Here is a 23,993-nt window from a genome sequence, read left to right as displayed (position 1 = left end):
GAAATAAAGTAAGATCCTGTCTAAGACAAACAAACAAATGCACCAACCTAGAAATCTGTATCCAGTGAAATCAAGCCTCAAAAATGAAGAAGATATAGACTTTCTCAGACAAAAACAAATACCTGAAGGAATCTGTTAGCAGACCTGCCTTGCAAAAAATGTTAGTTCTTTGAAGAGAAGGAAAATAATGTATCTCAGAAAATCATATCTGTATGAGGAAAGGAAAACTGTTAGAGAAGGAATAAATGGACATAAAGAAAATATTTTACTCTTCTCAACTGATCTAAGAGACAACTTTTTATTCAAACTAATAATGGCAACAATGTATTAAATGATTAAAATTTATAAATAAATGAAGTGGTAATAATGTTATAAGGCACAGAAGGAGAAATTTGGAATATTTTGTATTAAGATGCCTGTACTATCCATGAAAGTAGCCTAGATTGATTGCAAATATTCACTGCAAACACCAGAGCAACTGCAAGAAAGTTTTAAAAAGAAGTATAATAATGCTGAGAGGAGAGAAAATGGAATTATATAAAATACTCAATTAGAAATGGAGGGGAAGATAAAAAAATAAAGGACAAATCCAATGAATAGAAACAGTTACCCACACATAGACACTAATCCAACTATGTCAATAAACACTTCAAATGTGAATGCTCTAAATACACCAATTACAGACAAAACGAATGAAAAAAATGTTTTTAAAAGATGGGTTTATATTAAACATTTAAAATTTTTTTTAAAGATGTTGATGGACCTTTATTTTGTTCATTTGTTTATATGTGATGCTGAGAATTGAACCCAGGGTCTCACACATGCTAGGCAAGTGCTCTTACTACTAAGTCACAACTCTAGTCCCTAAACATTTTTTAAAAATATTTTTTCTTAGTTGTAGATGGACACAATACCTTTATTTCATTTGTATAGTTTTATGTGGTGCAAGGGATCGAACCCAGTGCCTCACACATGATAGAGATAGGGCATATAGCTCAGTGGGAGAGGACATACTTAGCATGGCCAAGAACTTGGGTACAATCTAAAGTGCACACACAAAAAAGTAAAGGAATTCCAACTGTTTGACATTCTGCAAGAGGCAAAACTATGCAGACAGTAAAAAGAATCTGTGGTTGCTAGGGATTAAGGGGGAGGGAGGGATTAGTTGGAGGACAAAATTTTTAGGGCAGTAAAACTATTCCTTTTTTTTTTTTTTTAAGTTTTTTAGTTATAGTTGGACACAATATATTTATTTTGTTTATTTATTTTTATGTGGTGCTGAGAATCGAACCCAGGGCCCCTCACCTGAGAGGCAAGTGCTCTACCACTGAGCTATAACCCCAGCCCCAGCAAAACTATTCTGTGAAGTACTCTAAGGGTGGACTGAAAACCCATAAAATGAATACCACCAAAACTGAACCCTAATGTAAACTGTAAACTCAGTGATAATAATGTGTTCCACATCAGATTTTGACAGGGTCACATGGGAACTCTAATTTCTACTCAATTTTACTCTGAAACTAAAACTGCCCGAAAAATAGTCTATTTAAAAACAAAAAACAAGAGATAAACAAGAGATAAAGATATGCTAATCTAACATTAATCTAAAAAAGCTATATTAATTTCAGACTAAGTAGGCACCAGAGCAACAAAAGCTAGCAGGAATAAAGAGAAGCATTACACAATGATAAAGGGGTCAGTTATCCAAGGAGACCTAACAATCCTTAATTTGTGTGTGTCTAACAACAGAATATCAAAATATATGTGCCCAAACTAATAGACTACAAGGAGAAATATATGAATTATAGTAGAGATTTTAACATCCCTATAAGAGAAACAGATCTAGTAGATAGAAAATCAATATGGAAATAATTATTTGAACAATATCATCATATGTGTGTGTGTGTGTGTGTACACATACTAGGGAGTTGAACCTGGGGGCGCTTTACCACTCTTTTTTCACTTTGACCCAGTTTCCATGCTGGCCATGAACTTGTAATTCTCTTGACTTAGCTTCCCAAGTAGCTGGCATGTACCATGGTGTCTGGCAATCATTTGGTCTTCACTGACATTTTAAGAAACACTTTTTTCAACAATAGTAGAATATACATTTTTCTCAAGCTCACATGGAATAGTCATCAAAATACACCACCATTCTAGGCCATAACTCTATATGTTCTCAGACCACAATGAAATTAAACCAGACATTAATCACTAAAAGATAATAGGAAAATACCCAAATATTTAGAGATCAAACAGAAATAACATTTGTGGCACAGAGTAAAAGCAATGTGGCAAGAGTAAAAGGGAAATTTAAGGCACTGAATGTATATATTAGAAAAGAAAAAATCTGAAGTCAATAATTTAAACTTCCCCATCATAAAAAACGAACAGTAAGCCTAAAGTAAGCAGAAAAAATTAAAATAAAAATTACAGATATCAATGAAGTTGAAAACATAAAAATAAAAGAGGGGGAAATCAATGAATGAAAAAGCGAATTTTTTTAAAAAGATCAGTAAAATTTTTAAACTTGTAGGCAATTTAATCAAGAAAAAAGGAGAAGACACAAATTACTCAGAAATGAAGATGACATTCTCACTACTGATTTTCATGGACACAAACATCCTAAGAGGAATAAAATTCCTCTTCTTTTCAACACTTCTATTCTCGCATATTTGAATACTTAGATGAAGTATACCAATTCCTTGAAAGAAATCTACCAAATCTACCAAAACTCACACAAGGAAAATTTAGATCATTTGAATAAATCTTTATTTATTAATCAAATGGATTCAACAATTAATAACCTTCCAAGAAAGCATGAGGCCTAGATTGTTTTACTAGTGATTTCTATCAAACATTCAAGGAACAAATTATGTCAATTCTCTACAATCTGTTATAGAAAATAGAAACAGATGAAATATTTCCTAATTCCTATGAGGCTATCGTTATCCTAATACCAAACCCAGATAAAGACATTACAAAATAGAAAAACTCTTAACAGATGGAACATCTCTCATTAAACATAGAGGCAGGACCCCTAAAGCTTAGGAAATAATGCCAAGAGTTAACAAATGGGATAGTAGCAAATTAAAAAGAGTTAAAAAGAGTCAGCACAGTAAAGGAAACAATTAGAAATGTGAAGAGAGAACCTACAGAATGGGAGGAAAATCTTTGCTAGCTACTCTTTGACAAAGGTTTAATATCTAGAATATATGAAGAACTCAAAAAACTTTATACCAAAAAAACCAAATAACCTAATTAATAAATGGACAATGAATTACACAGACCCTTCTCAAAAGAAGAAATATAAATGGCCATCAAATATATGAAAAATGTTCAACATCATTAGCATTTAGGGAAATGCAAATAAAAACTACACTGAGATTTCATCTCACACCAGTCAGAATGGCATCATCAAGAATACAAACAATAATAAATGCTATATAGGATGTGGAGAAAAAACAAACAAACACTTTTACACTGTTGGTGGAACTGTAAATTAGTACAACCTCTATGAAAATCAGTATGGAGGTTCCTCAAAAGGCCAGGCATGGAACCACCATTTGATCCATCTATACCACTCCTCAGTATTTATCCCAAGGAATTGAAGTCATCATACTTTCATGCCTACCCATGTTTATAGCAGCACAATTCACAATAGCCAAACTAATGGAACCAGCCTAGGTGCCCCTCGGTGGACGAATACATAAAGAAAAGATGGTAAATATACACAATGGAGTTTTATTCAGCCATAAATAAAATGAAATTGTGTCATTTTCAGGAAAAAAGGACCATTATCAGACCAATATGTTAAGTGAAATAAGTAAAATTCAGAAAGTCAAGGGTCATATATTTTCTCTCATATGTGGAAGCTAGTGAGGAAAAGAAAGGTGGAGGCAAGTCTCATGAAAATCAAAGGGAGATCAATAAAGAAAAGGGACCAAGTGGTGGAAGGTGGGGAGAGAGGGAGCATGTTTTGGGGAGTGATACTGGCCAAATTATATTGTGTATTGTGCACATGTATGAATATGTTACAAGTTCCTATCATTCCACACAACTATAATGCACCAATAAAAAAATGTGAAAATAAAAACAATAGATGCAAAACAATCCTTAATAAAACATTAGCATATTGAACCCAACAACATATGTAAGGAATTATATTCCATAACCTAAAGGGATTTATTCTAAGTATGCATACCAGTCTGACATCCAAAAATCAATTTATTCATTAAGAAGTTTAAAGAAAAAAAATCTTGTAATTTAAAAAAAAATCATGGGGCTGGGGATGTGGCTCAAGTGGTAGCGCGCTCGCCTGGCATGCGTGCGGCCCAGGTTCGATCCTCAGCACCACATACAAACAAAGATGTTGTATCCACGGAAAACTAAAAATAAATAAATATTTTAAAAAAAAAATCATGATTATCCTGAGATGTAGAAAAAGTACTTCACAAAATCAAACAACGTTTATGAAATTAACTCTCAGCAAAATAGGAATAGCATGGAGTTTCTTCAACTTGATTAAGAATACCTACAAAATCCCCTATTGCTAAAATCATAATGTGAAAAACTATATTGTTTTCCTCTTTGATTTTCTCAAAGGCAAAGATATCCTCTCTCACCATTCCTCTTCAACACGTTGCACAGGAAGTCAGTCCTACCTAGTGCAATAATAACATGAGAAAGAAAGATAAGGCACATAGACTGGAAAGGAGGAAAAAACTATCTTGATTCACAGATGACATCAATGTCTTATAGAAAATATCAAAGAATAAACAACAACAAAAACTAACAAGTGATAATAGCAAGGTTGCAGGATATAATAAACAACAATAAAAACTAACAAGTGATAATAGCAAGGTTGCTTTCTATGTATTAACAATGAACAATTGGAATTTGGATTCCCTACTTCTAATTCTCTAGAACAGGGCAAAGAATCCATCTGTGGATATAGCTTATTGTTCTGGAAACTCTAAGTCAGTGCTGCCAAAATAATTTTTAAAAGTTCAGAGTGTATATAATAAGAGTTTTGTAAGATACCATAATAATGTCAAATCAAGGCCAAACTATCATATAAGTTTCTCAATGGCCTGATCATGTCCTGTCATTTCAACACTAGCCTAGGAAGGCCATTTTGCTTGGCACTGTCCCAACTTATCCTGCTTCCCTCTCCATTGCTGGGACCTCTGAGTGCCTTTGGGAGTCTCCCTCTTCCTGCCTCTGCCTGTCACTCTGTTCAGGGCTCCTGAGGGAAGTGGCCTATTGAGAACAACATATATCTCCTCAACCTGTGAGTGGGCCTATACCACTATACCCTAGAGGATCTTCTGAGGAAGAACATAGCTGGCCAGAGCTGCCCTACTTGTGAATGGGTCTCATTCTAGGTTCTGTCTGCTTAGGCCAACTTTTCTTGTAGTAACTTACCCTAGAGCCCTATGTCTCTCCCTGACAAACGGTTAGAAAGCAGGATGGAGTAGAGGATTCACAAGTTCACCCAGAAATACCACCCTGCACCTGGGAGGCTAGTATTTGGCTCCCAATCTCACCTGAGGCTCTTGGTTAAGAGGGACAATCAGGTTTGCTTGGGCCTCATTGCTCAGACACAATGAGGTACAACAAAATAGCAACAGCAGGAGTTGACCTGTGCTGCTCACTGTGACACAAGGATCAGGACAAGGTTCTAGAGGAACTCATTCTTAAATGCCCAAGGGACACCTTCTATCAGACCTGGTCTCCTGTGAGGACCATGCTAGCAGTGAAGAGACAGGCTCAGAAAGAAAATGTGTCTGAACATCCACTAAGATGGAAAACTGGTACTCAACTGTGGTGTGTATGGCTCTGAGAGCAACATCTAACCACTGAGAGACACAAGGCCCCAAAGGGAAACTTTCACTGATGAGTATGTTCAGGGATTCCTCCTAGCTTTTATCAAGATCCAACTAAACTTAAAAAAAACTTTTTTTTTTCCATGATGGGGATCAAACCCAGGGCCTTGTGCATTATTAGGTAAGCATTCTACCACTAACCTATATCCCCAGGCTTCCAACTTTTTCTTAGAATTTAGCACTAAGAACACATTCTGTCTTGGAAGCAGGAAGCTCAGTCCCAAGTGAATACTTGCTCACTGCCACTTTCAAGTGAGAATCAGAGAATGACAAACTTGATGATTCCTTATTCTACAGGTCTTGTAAGAGCTGTATGTATAGCTAAAATGGGTTGAGATCTTGGGAACAGAGCTGATGAGGGATTAACCCTAATGACACCAGGACCCTAGAATTTGTAGGCAAGAAATTGCCTCCAGCCTGGGCATGAGGATGTATGCCTGTAATCCCAGCTACTTGAAAAGCTGAGGTAGGAGGATAGCAATTTCCAGGCCAGCCTGGGCAACTTAGTAAGACTCCATCTAAAAATAAAAATAAAATAAGAAGAATAAAATAAAAGGGCTGGAGATGCAGTTCAGTGGTAAAATGACACTGGGATTCAATCCCTAATACCCCCCCCCCACACACACACACATACACAAAGCCTCTAGCAGCCCAATTCAAGAGTATCTCCTCTGCTTCTTGGTCAGGATATATACAACCCAAGAGAAAGAGCTAGGAATTAGGAGTACTTGGGCCAGGGGCCAAGGAACTAGACAAGACAAACATAGGGTAACTTTCTCAAAGATCACAAAAACTTTCTATTTATAGAACTCTGCTGTTCCCTCAGTTGGGTAAATAATTTTATTCTGGTCAGAATTCACTATATTTCCAAAACTGGATTCAATTAATTTGTTAACTCCTCTAGACAACAGCTCTGGCAGCATGTCCTTTGGGGGACTCCTATAAGGTGCACATCCCCTGCATCCCTACAATTTGGCTCTGCAGCACTCAGAGTGAATGATTTGTTCAGTTGGCTGTAGTCTGCTCTTTTGAAATATCCACTGACTTTTTAGTTGCAATGATTATTTTTCTTTTCAAACCAAGAAGTACTTTGGTTCATTTCCAAATCTGTCTGGCCTTTTTGATGGTGTGTTATTCTTTTTATCCTTTATTGAGACATAATTCACATATAATAAAATTCATTTTAAAATACCAAATTTAGTAGTTTTTAGAATATTTATAAGATTGTGCAACCACTGCCATCATCTCATTTCAGGGATCTTTCATAATTCCAAACAGAAACTATACCCATCAATAATCACTCCCTTTCCTTTCCTCCCCTCCCAACTCCTGGCAATTACTAACTGACTTTCTGTCTAGATTTGTTTACTTTGGATGCTTCACATAAACAGAATCATACAATAAGTGGTTCTTTTGTTATTGGCTAAGATCTAGCCCTGTTGTAGCACAGGCAAGTACTCCATTCTTTTGGATTCATGAATAATATTCTATTGTATGGATATATCATACATGTTGTCAAAGAGTTAATGGAAATTTGAGGTGTTTCTACTTTTTGATTATTATGAGTAGTAACGATATGAATCTTTGTGTACAAGTTAATGCATTAGCATATGCTTTCAATTCCCTTGGGTATACACCTAGATGTAGAAGCATTGTGTAATTTTAACTATTTAACCATTTGAGGGACTGCTAGACTGTTTTCCAAAGCAGCTGAACAATATTCCCTCCAGCAGTATATGAGGGTTCCAAGTTTTCCCTATCCTCACCAATACTTATTTTTAATTTTTTTTTAGTTGTAGACACATAATATCTTTATTTATTTATATGTGGTGCTGAGGATAGAACCCAGTGCCTCATATATGCGAGGCAAGTGCTTTACCACTGAGCCACAGCCACAGCCCCTCACCAATACTTATTATCTGACAATTTGATCTTATGATTTCAGCTACCTTAATGGATGTGAAGTGATATCTTATTATGTTGGGTATGTGTGTGTGGTGGTAGGGCGGGGCAGATACTGGGATTGAACCCAGGGCCCTGCACGTATTAGGAAAGTGCTCCCACCCCCAGTCCTTTATTTTATTTAGAATGAGTCTTGTTAGGTTGTCTAGGCTGGTCTTGAGCTTGTGATCCTCTTGCCTCAGCTTCTACATAGTTGAGATTACAAGTGTGTGCCACCACACCCAACTAATCATTGTACTTTTGATTTGCATTTCACCCTGATGGCTCATGACGTGGTTACAACTCTTTTGGCAGTACTCCTGTAACCCATCAGTGCTGTACTGCTGAGACACATTCCTAACCCTTTTTATTTTAAGTCAGGGTCTTGCTAAATTGCTGAGGCTGGCCTTGAACTTGGGATCTGCCTTCCTCAGCCACCAGAGTTGCTGGGATTACAGGTATGCACCACCTGACGGGCCATTTCTATATCTTCTTAGGAGAAATTTGTACTTAAATTTTTTGCCCATTTAAAAACTGCATTATTAGTCTTTTTATGGTTGAACTGAGAGTTCTTTATTATACTTTGGATCCTCAAACTTAAACAGATGTTATTTTCAAATATTTTATCCTCAATCTATGGGTTGTCTTTTCACTCTGATCATGTCCTATTGAAGCTCAATTTAAATTTGATTAAATCCCAGTTTCCTTTTTTTATTTTCCCTTAGTTGTTTGTGCTTTAAGTTTCATATTTGAGAAACAGTTGCTTAATCCAAGGTCACAGATTTCTATGCTTTCTTCTAAAAGTTTTATAGTTTTAATTCTCACACTTAGTTCTATTTTGGTTTATCTTTCATGATTTTAAGTGTATCTATAGTTTCCATCTGAAAATTCTATAATCAGAGGTTAAATGAAATCTAAACTTCTTACTCATTCTGTCCCTGATATTTGGGCATACTGCATTCTTCATATCTTTTGTTACTTTCAATCTTAAATTCATTTTTGTGGAATTATTGGTGGAAATGCTGCCTGGAACAGAAATATCTCTGCTGGGTGGATCTGCTTCAAGTACCTATGAATGTTAACTAGATAAGTTTTGTTCTGTGTTCATTTTTATTGGCATTCATTTCATGGCTGGTGATTTCTGGATAATATGGGTAATGTTAACTCAGCCTAGAATCCACAAGGATAGGCCTGTGGTAACAGACTCAAAAGAAGACTATTTTCCTAACCCTGAGGAAAGATGAGGCATTCCAACTTCTCTGCCGTATGTCTGGCTGCCAGTCGGGTTTTCTTTAGTGCCAACTTCTTACTAGAAATGTCCTTTTTCAAGTGGCTTCACTTTATGCTGATGACTTAATTCCAACTCCTACATGGTTCAAGTACAACACTCTGTATTGACTGATGGTGGCCATTAAAATTCAAGGCTCTGGAACAGGGTGCAATAGTGTACGCCTAATAATGACTTTAGAGGTTGAAGCAGGAGGATCGCAAGTTTGAGGTCAGCTTCAGCAACTAAGCAAGGCCCTAAGGCACTTAGTGAGACCCTGTCTCAAAATAAAAACTAAAAATTAGAGCTAGGGATGGTAGTATAGCAACCCTGGGTTCAATTCTCAGTACAAAAATAAAAAAAGTAAGGCCCTTAGTCATGAGGTTGGCAGCCCCTAAGCCCAGCACCTACAGTGAGCAGTGTGGTCCTGCCCACTGCTTTGGTTTTTTTTGTTCACTTTTAGATTTTGGCTCCTAGGAGCCAGATGCAGTGGTACATGCCTGAGACTAGCTACTTGAGAGACTGAAGCAGCAGGAGGATATAAGTTTGAAGCCAGCCTGGGCAACTTAGCAAGGCCCTGTCTCAGAATAAAAAATAAAGAGGTCTAGAAATGTAGATCAGTGGTAGAGTACCCCTGGATTCAATCCTCAGCACCACTAAAAAAGAAAAAACAATTAGCACCTAGATTCAATCCAACAGTTATGAAGTGTGTACTAGCAGGAAGGCTTTCAGATTCTTCCAATTGCTGCACAGAAAAATTACAAGTAAAATAATCACATTAAATTTTTTATACTAGAGCAAGCAAGTTACATTACAGAGTAGAATAGAAGATTCCACAATAAGTTTACAAAACTTGAAGGGAGTATCTTCCCATGATGGCCCACAGGGAAAACAAATCCTGCACAGACAAATGGTTTTTTAAAATATTTTTTTTTAGTCATAGTTGGACATAATACCTTTATTTTATTTATTTATTTTTATGTGGTGCTGAGGATCAAACCTAGCGCCTCACAAGTGCTAGGCGAGCGCTAGGCCGCTGAGCCACAACCCCAGCCCAGACAAATGGTTTTGTGATCATCAGCAAAGTCCTAGAGGACAGCATGCTGTGGTTTTAGTTCCAAGACATGGATGACTGCAAGTGCCCCTCTTATTGGCACTTATTTGCTTTGTGGCTGTTTTAAGAGTCTCTGACCAATATTCCTATACTGGACTGTTGGCGACACAGGCTGGGTTTTGTGTGCCCAGGGCTGCCAAGTGAGCCCTAGTTGCCCTGTAGTAGGACGAAACCCTGAGACTATAGCTCTTGTGCCCGGCCCTTATGGAGGAAAGTGGTCCAGCCCATGTCTAGCTCCCCAACCCTGGACCCTCTGGGATGTACAATATGCTCCCTTCTGTGGCAGGCTTGGAGGGAAGGCCCTCACAGGAGGCAGAGAAGCTCAGTGCCAATGGCAGAGGTTGCACATACTTGCTTTAGCTGCCCTGGGAAGATGCTCTCTTGCAACCACAGGAAATAAAGAACTATAGCCCACTTATCTTTGCTGTTGTGTACTACAGAAGTATAGAAAATGAATTAGTAGCACCCAGTCTATATGAGCACAGAAGCTCATCAAACCTCATAAAAATCTCATCTAGATGTCACTTTTATCTCAGCTTTCCACTTCTAGTCAGTTTCTGAGCAGAAGGTCATGACTTACACTGTGCAACAACATCAGAACCTTCCATCTCTCCAATCAATCTCTCTTCTTCTGGGCAAACTGGGATCTACTCAAAGGGCAATATTACTGTTCACACAGACTGCACTGAGCAGCACTTGTGCCTTTCTCCTTGATGTTCTTTTGCTCAGTATATTCCCCCACAGCTCCTTCTAGCTCCTCCCCACTTTAAGCAGCTTTTCTTTTCTCCTGGGAGCTAGAGGTTCACATCAGCTTCTGCAGATGTGATCCCCTGCAGGAGGCAGGCTGCCTGGAAGAAGAACTGCAACATAACGGCCCTTCTCTGGGCTCTTCAGGTTCCATGCATCCAACACCTACCTTTCAACAGCTGTTGAAGTCACACTTGTCAAGGAAGGAGCACCTGGCGTGGCTTTGGACCGCTCTGTGAATCGGGAGTCAAATGCTTTCATGGGTTCAATCTTGGACGGGGTTGTTAACACGGAGGGTGACAATGCAGCAGTAGTAGAGGTAGCATTCATACTAAAGGGTGAAGAAGATGGGAGGTACATCAAGCACAATCCCAAAGGGATTTGTAGGTGTAGGACTTAAGTTATTTGGAGCCTATGGAAAGGGGCACAAATATCAAACTTTTATAAGCAAAAAAAAAAAAAAAAAAAAAAAAAATCCTGATTTATTTTTTAAAAACTTTATGCTGGAATTCTAAAAGTCTACATGAGAAAATCATCAGTAAATGCCTTCATATTTGCCTGTGTTTTGTTCTGAGAGCTTTTTGGAGTAGCTAACCATAGAGCCCTATCTCTACAACCTGAACACAGCATGTATCCTCTAAACCACTCTAACCACTAACCTTTGCTACTTCTATACGAATTAGATGAGAAAAGTCCTCACTCAGGTTTCTGAAGCTTTGGTCTGTTTTTGGCCTTCATCCTTGGCCAAGCTAGCCCCTTCCATCCTGAATGGCCCTCTCATTTCTCACTGTGACAATGACATATTCTTAGGACTCTCCTCCAAGTTTTCACCCCATAGCCCTTGCTTTCTATTCCACAGAGAAAGGAGAGGCCCAGGTATGATGTTCCCCAGCTTACCCCCTGCCCAAGTCTATCCCATACCCTTGGGCCCAAAGCCCCTGGGCCTCCAAATGATTCCATGCAGACTAACACCTCCATCCCTATCTGCTTGGATCCCATACCAGATGCCTGGTAGTCACCCTGGACAGCACTTTCCTCCTCTAAGATCAATCTCTGAAATGTTTCTCAGCTCTGGTGCTATTTGTCCTTCCCAGACACCCTTCCTCCCTCGATGCTTTATTTCCCAACTGTTCTTGCTGCATTGTCTCCTCTTCTGATCTACCTCAGAGTTCCCTAAGAGGAATGCCTTTAATGCTTATTGTGTCTCCATCGTCCCAATGTAAAAGCAGAAGGCTATGTAACACAGGACCATATCACCAACCCACAGAGAATCATTTCCACAGTTATCAGCCAAGGACTAAATTTGGGCACCAATGCTATTGGAACCATCTTCTTAAAATGCAAGTCCAAACCCTTCTGTGTCTCCACTCAGCAAAACCCAGATTATCTGGTTCAGCACAAGAACCCAGTCTCTCTTCTTTCCTTCCTGGCCCTCCTCAGAGCCTCAGAGTTCTGCTCTTGTCACTGCCACACTCCACAATGGCTTATATGGGCCCTAGGCTGGGCAAACTTCTGAAAAGCCTCCCTAAGATCTGCCCATCAATCCCCCTGATAGCTAGGCATTTCTGCATAGGGACCCCAGGAGCTACCCTTCAACCCTGTGGTTGCTTTTTCCTCATCAGTCCACATATTTATTCCCTGAGGACAAGAACCCACCAATCAATCCCCTATGGAAACCAGATACCTGCAGTGTGTAACCCAGAGCAGTGTGGAGCAAATGCTCACTTCTGGCTCTTATTTATGCTCACTTGGTCCTTTCTGACTTCCAACTTGGTTTGGAATGGTCAGTGAGGACACAGGCTCTCTGAGTAAATATGATTCTGACAGTGTCAGGGGATTTGTGTGTCTGCACAAAAGTGCATGCCTGGGATGAATAATGAGCAAGGATTACAGCACAGAGAAGTGCTGTAAAAGCCCTAGAAATGCAAGGCTACAACCAGTGTAGATCTGCCAAAAGGTAGTGCTGACCCTGTGGCAGGTAGCATCTCACTGGCAGGTACCCAGCCTCCATATCCTGCACCTTGGTTGGCCATGAAACCATCTTTGTGATGATCCTTATAGTCCTATGCTTCAGAGACTTGCCTGAACAATTCTCCCTTCCAAATAGCCCCTCATTTAAAATCAAGCATTTCTTTCTTTTGTTTTATTGAAGGGCCACAAAGTGAGAAGAGAATGAAATTCTCATCCCTGTAACCATGTCCAAACCTAAACTTTCCCCAGGGACAGTGATCTTGGTACCCACTAACCTGTCTTTACTGACAGACTCGCCTGCAGGCCTGGCACTGGCAGCTGCCACAGGCTCTGTGCAAGGCTTCGAGGCGCCGAAGGAGTTGGGGGTACTGGAGTCCAATGGCAGTAGCTGCTGACTGCTATGAGAGGAGAGCATGGTGCCTGCCAGTGAGCCCGAGAGTGGGATGCTGTTAAAGAATGCCGTGGAGAAGTCCCTGTTGCCAAGCAAGAACAAAAGTCAGTGAAAAAATCAGATGCTGTACCAAATATTTCATACCTTCTAAATAACATTGTTCTGGGTCCAGAGGCAATGTATTTTCATGGTAGGTAGTTTGGAAAGTTACAGCAAGTTCAAATGAAAATGAAAAGTATCTAATACAATATATTTAACTGAATCTAAGATGCATTAGTACTATATGTATCACTGAGACAACAATGCTACTTTTATAATTGTCAGATGCCATTTAAGACTGTATGATGCACCCTCATCTTAGGAGTTACACTTTGTAATCAGGTATGTCAGAATGAAGGAAATGCAGCATAGTGAGAAAGCCTTCCTACTGGATAGATGTAACATAATTTACCTAACCAAGCCTCTACCAAGAAACAACTCTTTCTGTGACAGATAATGTTGCCACAGGAGGGAAGATAGTACATTGAAAGAGTGAAGGTCCTGGGCCAGACCAGCCAGGGCTGACGACTCTGCCATTCGTGAGCTTATGATCTTGTGTGTTTTAATGACATCTATGGTGCCTCAGGTTTCTGTCTGTAAAACAGAAAGTGCTAGGACTCTTCGCATGGGATTGTTTTCCAGACTGAAAAAAGTTGAGGTAGCACATACCTAGAACACAGAGTAGTTGCTCAAGACATCTAGAATTATAGTAACTGCCATTACACCTGTTGATTCACAAATTACATGGAATAAATACCTACAAGTGGAATTGGAGCAGCAAATGGAAAGTTTTTTCATGATTTATAATAAACATTTCTAAGGTTCCCTCCTTAGAGTTTTCTATTACAAGAGTTCTTATTTTCCCACTTCAATGAAGTTTTATGAAATTTCATGAGTTGCCAATCTGATGGATAAAAAATGATATCTTACTACAGTGTTGGTTTGCAATTATTGTGATGCAAGATTAAATATTTTTCATATTTGATTTCCTTTTTTGTGAACTCTCTTCATGTTTTATATATTGCTCTATTTGACTATTGGTCCTTATCACTGATTTTAAAGAAATAATATATATATATATATTTTAAACCCACCATTCTTTATACAAGTAGGAAATATTTTCTCAGGAAGTTGTGTTTTGATTCTTTATGATCCTTTTTTCCCAACCCAATACTGGGGCCTGAACTCCATCATTTGCACACGTGTTCTACCACTGAGCTACATTCCCAGCCCTTTTCATTTTGGAAGAGGTCTTGCTAAATTGCCTAGGCCAGTCTTGAATTTGCAATCCTCTTGCCTCCATCTCCTGAGTGGCTGGGGATCATAGGTGTGTGGCACTTTGCCCAGCTATTTTTCTTTGTCAGAAAGATTACTTTTATATGGTATAAATTTTGTGTTATTTGCAGAAAACTTTTTTACTTATTAAAATTATAAATAATTTTATAGATTATAAAAATATTTTTCCCCAAAGACTCTTCTAAAATTTTAAACATCAATAACAAAAAAATTAGCCTCTGTGCTTGTGTTTCTAATTATAAGTTGTATGATTGGGATCCAGTTTGTTTTCTAGAGTGACAGGTAATTCTGATTTTCACTTATTGAGTTAGCTAGTGTTTCATTCCTGGTATGATATGATACATCTGAAAATCCCTTTTGGGGAAAAATTTGGGTCTTTGGGAATTACATTACATTCCCTTGCTCTGACTATTCATGTATTAGTACTTCACTGTTTAAATTGTTATAGTTTACATGAGTTTTAATTTCTAGCTCAGCATGGTGGTTTATGCCTATAATCCTAGGGTCTGGAAGCCAAGGCAGGATTGTAAGTCAAGATCAGTATCACCAATTTAGTAAGACCCTCAGCAACTCTCAAAATAAAAAAGACTGGAGATGCTGGGGTTGTGGTTTAGTAGTAGAGTGCTTACCTAGCATGTGTGAGGCACTGGGTTTGAGTCTCAGAACCACATATTTATAAGTTCATTAAATAATAATCCATCAATATCTAAATATATATATTAAAAACAAAAGACTGGAGATTTGGGGATATAGTTTAGTGGTAAAGCATCCCTGGTTAAATCCTCTGTGGAATAAAAAAAAAAAAAGAGGATTAATTTAATTTCTGGTGTGGTTAGTCTCCCAATTAATCTTTTTAAATTTTCCAAAAAATATTTTTCTATTTTCACACATAACTTTAGAATTTAATATGTTAAGGAGGAACTGCCATCTTTATGACACTGAGTCTTACAAGCTAATGAATGGTATGTATTTCCAGTTTTATTTCTTTTGAGTTTTCTTTATAAATATTTACATTTCTTAGCCTAATGCAATAGTGTGTGCTTATAGTCCCAGCTAACAGAGAAGCAGAGGGGGATTGTTTGATCCCAGGAGTTTAAGTCAGTCTGCACAATAAGGTCAGAGGAGACTGACATTTACTTTTCTTATTATATTCTAGATTTTAAAAAAAAATGTTTTCCTTTATATCTTGTAAAAGTACTTGGTGATACCTGATCTCATGTTAACTGTATCAGCAATCTTATTGTCTTATTTTCTATGGTAGTTGTGCCAATTGATTCTCTTATAGATCATATCCTCCTTAAATAATTCTACATTTTATATTCTCCTCTCCAATTTATTCTTGCCTAACTATGTAGGCTGGGGCCTCTAGAACAATGCTAAATTATACGAGAGTAAAATGTTTAGCTTCTGAACTTGATTTGAAATAAGACAACTTATTCAGTTAAGGAAGGATTCATCTACTCCCATTTAATTGAGTTTTAAGTCATAACAGTGCTGAATTTTATCAAAATGCATCTAAAGCATTAACAGAGGTAACCATACCATTTCTTTCTTTATTTTAACATTTATTTCTTGTGTCAATTAACATATAGATTTAAATTAACAGTTTCCCCAAATTGAACTTCCTTGCATCCCTGAAGAAAAAACCTTATTTGGTCATGTTACTTTTTCATTTAGGATTTTACACTGACATTCAGAAATGAAATAAGATTAAAATTTATTATGTTTTACCTTTATTAGTATTATTATTACTATTACCTTTACTTTATTTGTTTTAATTTTTTGGAGACAGAGTCTCATGTTACCTAGGCTGGTCTTATAACTCTATAGTGATCCTCCTGCTTCAGGCTCTTAAGTAGCTAGAACTATAGGCATGTGCCATAGTACCTGGCTATCTTTGTTACATTTTGATGAAAATATTATGTTCTTTAAAAAAAAAAAATCGTGATTCTGAAAGTCAAACCCAGAACTAAGTAAGTGCTCTACCACTGAACTATATGCCAGTTTCAGTTATCTGTCTGTTCCTTAAGATTTTGTTATGCTTTCTTGGTGAAGCTTTCTTACTTTGATGACTTTTGGTGGATTTAGGTTAACTTTTTGATAGCATCTCAATTTCTTCTACAACAATTTGGCAGTTTTAGTAATCTTATTATTTTCTTCAAAATTCATCTACTTTCAAATTTATTTGCACAGAGTTCAGCAAAGAAATCTATTATCCTTTTGATTTATCCTTATCTGTTATTATTTCCTATTTGCAACTACTTTGGATATTTGTGTTTTTTCATTCTTAATTAAGCAAATAATTACCTATTTGGCTGCTATTTGTTTGAACATGGGAATCAGGAGAGTGAGAAAGCCTTTAAAACAAAAGAAATCAAGTTTTGATACCAGGAATATATACCCAATAGCAAAAAGCTGGCTTAAGGCCAGATAGGAAGCTCCCTACCTCCTTACCATTTAAACCTAGAAGGATCCACAGAACAATAGTTATTATTACCACCTCCCTCACTCCCAGAGGCTTAACAGTATACAAAGTTCATTCACACACTGGTCTCACTTGAACCTTATAAAAGCTAGGCACTAGGCCTTATTGCTTGTAGGTCCACAATAGGAAACAGGCTTAGTTAAAGGCAAATCATTGTTCTGGAAAGAGTCAGAAGACCTGGTTCTGGTCAGGTCTCTGCCTTCTGGGACACTCAATGTCCACACACCTAACTCGAGAGGCTGGGTTAGCACATCTCTTCAGTTTTCAAGGAAGATTTAAAACAGTTAATGGATGGACAATAGCAAAGTGCCGAGGACTACTACATGTGGTCTCCATGAAGGACTTTTTGATGCTCAGTGCAGACTGCTTACTGTGTCTGTATAAAACCTAGAGTGAGATGCTGTGATTATAGGGTTCTTTTCTTTCATACAGAGCCTTATCATTCTTTAAATCAACATATATTGTTTCTGGAGAATGACCAATATAAAGGCAACTCTGATTTCAGACACTGAGACAACTGTAAAAGGTGAACGAATCCATCTTCCTTCTTTTTGCCCCCATAGGGAATGTGTCCCAGAGACCTACTCTCTGCCAACAGTTCTGCTTTCAAGAATTATTCTGTAAAAACAGTCTCAAAGAGTATGCTCAAAGAGTCATTTACATCACAAAAAATTGGACACAAACTATAAGTCCACAGTTAAGGAGCTAGTTAAGTAAATCACTGCATTCATAGGACAGCAATCTGGATAATCAGCAAGCAAATGCTTCAGAGGACTATTTATTAAAGTAGATGAAAAGTCAAGATACAGTAACAAGTGGGGAAAAAGACTGGAAATACAGATATCAAAATGTTAACAGGATTATATTTAAGAGACTTGATTATGAATAAAGTTTATATTTTTTCTTTGGCCTTTTACTTTTTCTAAAATTTTCATGAAATATAAAAATTTCACACCACACACACATACACACACCTTTCATAATCAGAAAAGGTTATAAAAAGAAAAAAAATCAGTCTGACTTCTTTTCCTGTGTCTTCCAGTGCCTCACCAACACTGAAGTACAGTAAATATGTGTAGACCTGAGAAAGCATCCTAGCCTACAGGCTATCTCAGCCTTTGCCCTTTCACATGAGTCAAGTATGCACAGAGCTTGGTGAGGAACTTTGAAGGACTTTGAGGCTGGTGGAAGGCTGGGCTTGACTTTTTTGTTTCCACATTCTAGGAGGCAAGTTGACCCAAAAGTCTGTGAAGGCCCTAACTATGAGAGTGCTAACTGGTGAAAGGAGAGAGGAAGGTCTCCCCAGATAAGGTCACATAAAGCTTGGTGAATGAATGAGTACCCAGTGTCCAGCTGAGCTATGCAGAGAGGCGTGATTCTTCTTCGACCATCTGCTGTCCGAGTCTCAACTTGTTTCTTCAAAAGATTCTGGCAAAGTAGAGTTATATAAATGAATGGAAAAGTCTCTGCCAATTATCTCCAAATATAAAAAAATAAAGTTGCTTATTTTTTTTCTTTTTGTGATAAGAACACTTAGCATAAGATCTACGATCTTCGTAACACAGTACTGTTAATTGTAGGCATTATGCTATACAGTAGATCTCTAGGACCAAACAACTTAGACTTTGTACCCTTTGACTAATACCTCCCTGTTTCCCCTTCCCACAGGCCCTGGCACCCACCATTCTCCTCTCTGCTTCTGTGAGTTTGACTATTCTAGATTCCACATGTCAGTGGTATATAGTATTGGTCTTTCCATGCCAGGCTTTTTAAAGTTGTAAACATTAAATTATTGTAAACAATTTAATTTTAATGTTTAAATACATATAGCTTTTTGTATGTCAGTTACACTTTGCTACAGTGGGTGAAAATAATAAGGCTTCTAAGAAAATGTATTCTAACTTCCCTTTTTACAGTTTTGGGTTTTTTTTTTTTTTTTTTTGTACAAAATTAAGCCAGTTAGTTAATCAAAGAATAAGCATTTTTTATCAAGGTATGTACTTGACTTCAGGCACAGTAGAGAAGCAGACAAAAAGCACCCAGTTAAAACAGCTCCAAGCACTTATCTATCATCAGCACCACATGTGGTACTATGACCAAATCCCAGGACTGTAAGCACATGCCAGGCTGGACAACATCTGACAGCTTTGGGGTTCCGTGAGGAAACTAAAGGACTGAAACTGAACCTGTGGGCACACTCTCATCATTAAGCTGGTGATTTTCAAACTGACTTTTTCCATAGAGTTCCTTCTTTTGTGAAAGGTTTTTATTTATACACTCTGTCTGAATTACCTAGGGGAGGTCTTTCAACCCACAAAAGCTCCTGGAGATGGTTTTTATTCTAGGGTAAGCTCAACATTTCCTACTCTGCTCTTATCCCATTTCTAATCCCCTGCTCCTACCAGTGAAATGTGGGTATTTCCAAATTAAGATGGGGAAACCACAAGTTTCCTAAGGGCAGAGCCTAAAACACACTGTTCTCAGTATGTAGAAATTCCTAGAAATATGACCAGGTGAAGGTTTGGTAAGAGATGAATTATAGGGCTTCCTGGTACAAGGCAACTTTGGAAAAAGGTGCTTTAAGCCCCATTATTGTCTTATGCAGGTTCAGGTACTAGGACCAACCGGTCCCATGCAGGTTAACTATGGATCCTGCACCAGGCTCAGTACCTTCTTCACCTCATTCATGACTACGGTCACATCTTTGTGCCCTGTCCAAGCTGTACCTGCCTGTTCCCTTTTCCTTGTCCCCTGGGTATATAATCCTGGGTTAAGCTCTCACCTTCCTAATATCTTCCAGACTCTCCCCGTTGACAACACCCGCGACTGAGGATGCTGAGCCCATCTCTCTGGTTGCAGCACTCTTCTGGTCTAACTGCTGCTGTTGCTGCCTCCGTTGGTACTTAAGCATCTCTGGGTTCTCGATGACAGCTGTGGAGAGCTGGGCCTCAGTCATGATGGCCAGGCTCTTGCCATAGGTGGACTGGTGAATGCGGCTCTGTGGAAAGCAGGGAAAGGTTCTATACACTGGTATATCACTATAGTCAATGCTGCCCATCATGAGTGCACTGAGGCACAGGTTTTCCTGGCTCTGAAAGCAAAAAGGCTGGGAGGCTAGCTCTCCATCACCTCCCACCCAATTCTGCCTGTCCCTCATTAGACAGCTCTGATGGAAGTCTCAGATCACCACTAGATGTTTACAGACTACTATGTATCTATTGCTGGGGATGATGGTGAATACTGACAAGAAAATTCCTGGTGCAAAACAAATAGCAATAAATACCACCTCAATTGGTGCAGATAACCAAATTGCTAACTCAAGGTTCTTAAGTAACTCAAAGCACCTAAATATTCTCAGGGTACCAGATACTAAAAGCAAGAGTCTACTTTCACTGCTCTTATCAGATGGCAGCCACCATGGTGGGATAGTTTCCACGGGACAAACAGTGTCTCTAAGAGCAAGGAAGATTGGCACATCAGACCTAGGGAGATCCTTCTCTGCTCTTCCATGCTCTCTCCCTTCTTCTCTGCTCTCCCTTGGTCTCTCCCTTAAGATGCCTGGATCCTTCTGAGCAGGATCTTTTCCCATCCTCCTAGGCCCCATTAGCTCTGTGCCATAACAAGCTAAATAGCAACCCCAAGAGAACAGAGAGTTTTCCCAGCATATTGTAGTAATTGGTACTCATGAAAGTGTAATGAGGAACAGATTAACACAAAGATGTGCAAATGACCAGCCCTATCTTGCCAAGAACAGGGCAAGAACAGTTAATAGGCATGCTTCACAGCAGAGGATGCTGGGAAGGAGGAGTCAACTTTCCAGGAGAGGGGCTTTGCAACTTAATCCTGCCAGGCTTAGGTATAGCCAAGAAGCTTCCTCCTTTGACATCTTGGCTCCTAAACAGCCCCTGAAATCTCAGCCAGAATTCAGAGTTTGGTCAAAATTTTCCTCGTGTAGTAACACAAGGTCACTGCTGAAGATAATCCTAGCCAGATAGAGTTACTACATAGGCTTTCATAGTGATTCTCCAAGGAAGTATGCAGTGATCCCTGGGTACCTGATAACAGAGACAAGGTGGAATGAGGATCCCTGGCCACTGAGACACTCATTTCTTCATTGAAAAATGATTGCCAGGTACTTTTCACAAGCCATATCTCTGCCCCAAAGGGTTTACTCTTAGCAGGTGTCACACAGCCAGTTAAGAGGGAGCTTCCCCCAGCAATAGGATCACTACAGAGAAAGCTGCTGACCTACTCTGGGTTTTCAGAAGCCCTACATCTGAGTAAATGTTGGCAAATGTCTACTGAGAGAAACCAAGATTCCTAAGTCTATTGGTGGGTAAAGAAGAGTCTTTTTCAAGGCTCTGCAGAAGGACACACAGATGCCATGTTTCAGGCAGAGCACAAAAGAAGAAACTTGGCCCAAAGGCAACAAGTCTAGTTCATGCTTTAGTTCTTGTACTTAAGGGTCACATGTGGTCACGGCAAAAGGCCATGCTGTTTTCTAAGGCTTAGTTTCCTCATTGATGTAACAGATAAGGGTTGCCTTCAAGGATTTTGTAAATTATATTATATAATACATGCAAAGTACATGACCCAAAGTCTGACATTCAGTAAACGTTAAGAAATGTTCAATATTACTATTATAATTGCTGTTAAGTCAGTATAAGACAATGAGATGGGAAAAGTGACATACAGGGACCCCTTGGGAGTCACTCCAGCTCTCTCCCAGGGTGAAAATCTACCACTGGTGGCTTGTTAATGGCATAAAAAAAATGGTCTCAAAGTTTTATTCTTAATTCTAGGACTTGTTTCTGGCATGAATAGAGAATTATTAATTTATTTTTCGAAGAAGATAAGAATTACAATTTATAAAAGGGCAAAGACCCTCTAATACTTAAAGAAATACCAATTCAGAAGAAGGTCCAATCAAACTGGTCTCCCAGAGTTATTGTGGCTATTTCTGTGGTCACAGAACATGTAAACGTACAAGGACCTACCTTTTCCTCCTCACTGAGGGGGTCTCCAAGCTCATCCTGGGAGAAGTCGAGGAATGCCACAGAGCCATCCATGGAGCACACCAGGATGCCCAGCCCATTCAGGGTCCTGAAAGAGATAGCTGTCAATAGCCTGTGGACAAGTGCCTGAGGCAGACAGAAAGGCCACAATAGCCAGCCTGTGAGGATGGCTGAATAGTAATCTAGGTAGTTGCTGGAAACCCACGGTTCCCTTCTGAGGCTTGAAGATGGGATAGAGAAAGTGAAGCAATAATCACATTCCAGAGGGTCCCTGGTACCCTTTAGTTTTAGGCACATGTAAAATGCATCTCTTACCAAGAATTTTGTAAAAATTTTCAACTTATTTCTTATTTTTTAAACCATTTATATAATATCTTAAGGAAGTATGTCTACTATAAAGCTATGTGGATAACAGTTTTTCTGAGAAGGCATTTTTCTTTGGCATATCCTACCTTGGGCAGGATATTCCCACAATATCAGGCATAGAACTACTACTATTTCCTGAATCATGTATGAGCAGAACCTTGGGGTCTGTGCTGCCTTAGGAGTATGCTTTGGTTGCCTGGCCTTAGTCATATCCAGGAGATCTCAGATCTTTTCATAGTTTATATACCTTAAGAATCCACCTTACCAGGAAATATCCATGATGGATTTGTCAAACAGCTCATGGATGACAACCAGAGGCCGTTTCAGACACGTGAGCTGCAAAATAAGGAGCAAAGGTTAATGGAATTAAGAAACCCTTTTTGTGTACTCAGCTCAGTTAATACTACCAGCCCAGAAGTCTTGGTCAGAATTTCTGCTGACATACATAGTATTATTCAACTCCATCCAGACAGCTACTGTGGGAAACGAAAGTCTTCCAGAAATATGCACACTATAGTGGTCCCATCTCAAGGCTTGCTGTACTCTGGCAAGGCAGATGGCTTTATATATACAGGGCAGAGTGGAAGGGAATCATTCCAGGGAGGAACTTAGAGGTTCTACCAAGCAGGGGATGAGGCTCAAAAAGAGCCCAGCTCATTTTCTCTGGGCCCATAAAGCTCTTGTACACATTACCCAAGGCATGGTATAATCAGTTATCTAAAGTCATACAGGCTTACTCTGCAGTATATACAGATACCTGGTAAATACACAAAACTGTACAAATTGCCTTTAATCTAGACCCAAAGTTAATTATTGTAAAAATTGTTTTTTATACTGAGGATGGAACCCAAGTGTGCTTTATCACTAAGTTACATCCTCAGTCCTTTTTAATTTTTGAAACAGTCTTGCTAAGTTGCTTACGGCCTTACGAAGTTGTTGAGACTGGCCTTGAACTTTCAATTCTCCTGCCTTAGCTTCCTGAGTCACTGGGATTACTTTGATGAACTATTTTGTTATGGTTTAACTTTTGCAAGTATTTATTTTTCTCTTCGAAATAAGGCACAGTGTGTCTGCTTTTTTACTTAATGCACAGTGAGTATGTCATTGAATATCCTGTAAAAATATTATTTGGATGACTACATAATAATCAGTATGTTCATGTTCACTATCTAGTCCTCTTTTGTTGACTGTTCTACAACTATGGTGAACTCCATCTCTTACATACAAGTGTCTGGCTACCCTGTTGTTGTGTCCTAAGCTACAGTGTCAGGGTTACCAGCACCCCAAGAGTTAATTCCTGCTTGGGGGTGTGAACTGGCTGGGAAAATAAAAAGCCTGAAAATAATCAATAAGGAATGAAAAACAAGAGGCAGAAAATAGTTTTAAATGCTGGGGCCTGGTGGGTCTTCCAGCCCTGATGGGAACCAGAACTAAAAAAGGAAAAAGGCCCAAATTCTTTATTTAAGGGGAAAT

The 23,993-nt window shown here is 38.7% G+C and overlaps 1 protein-coding gene across 9 annotated transcripts in view; it reads right to left on the bottom strand.

Moving 5' to 3' along the window:
• Hira (histone cell cycle regulator) overlaps positions 1–23,993 on the bottom strand; it is a 97,971-nt gene that overhangs the window by 26,815 nt on the left and 47,163 nt on the right. For all 9 annotated transcript variants that reach the window (XM_021732692.3, XM_078038773.1, XM_078038774.1 and 6 more), the window contains 6 exons: positions 22,786–22,856; positions 22,137–22,242; positions 19,922–20,137; positions 18,482–18,567; positions 13,204–13,401; positions 11,127–11,288 (listed from right to left, as the gene is read on the bottom strand). In XM_021732692.3, the coding sequence (XP_021588367.1) occupies positions 11,127–11,288; positions 13,204–13,401; positions 18,482–18,567; positions 19,922–20,137; positions 22,137–22,242; positions 22,786–22,856 (839 nt within the window). The remainder of the gene's footprint in view (positions 1–11,126; positions 11,289–13,203; positions 13,402–18,481; positions 18,568–19,921; positions 20,138–22,136; positions 22,243–22,785; positions 22,857–23,993) is intronic.

This window comes from Ictidomys tridecemlineatus, chromosome 2 (genome assembly GCF_052094955.1).
Source record: "Ictidomys tridecemlineatus isolate mIctTri1 chromosome 2, mIctTri1.hap1, whole genome shotgun sequence".
Taxonomy (NCBI): Eukaryota; Metazoa; Chordata; class Mammalia; order Rodentia; family Sciuridae; genus Ictidomys; species Ictidomys tridecemlineatus.
Note: the sequence above shows the minus strand (reverse complement) of the source record. Positions and strands in the feature narration are given on the sequence as shown.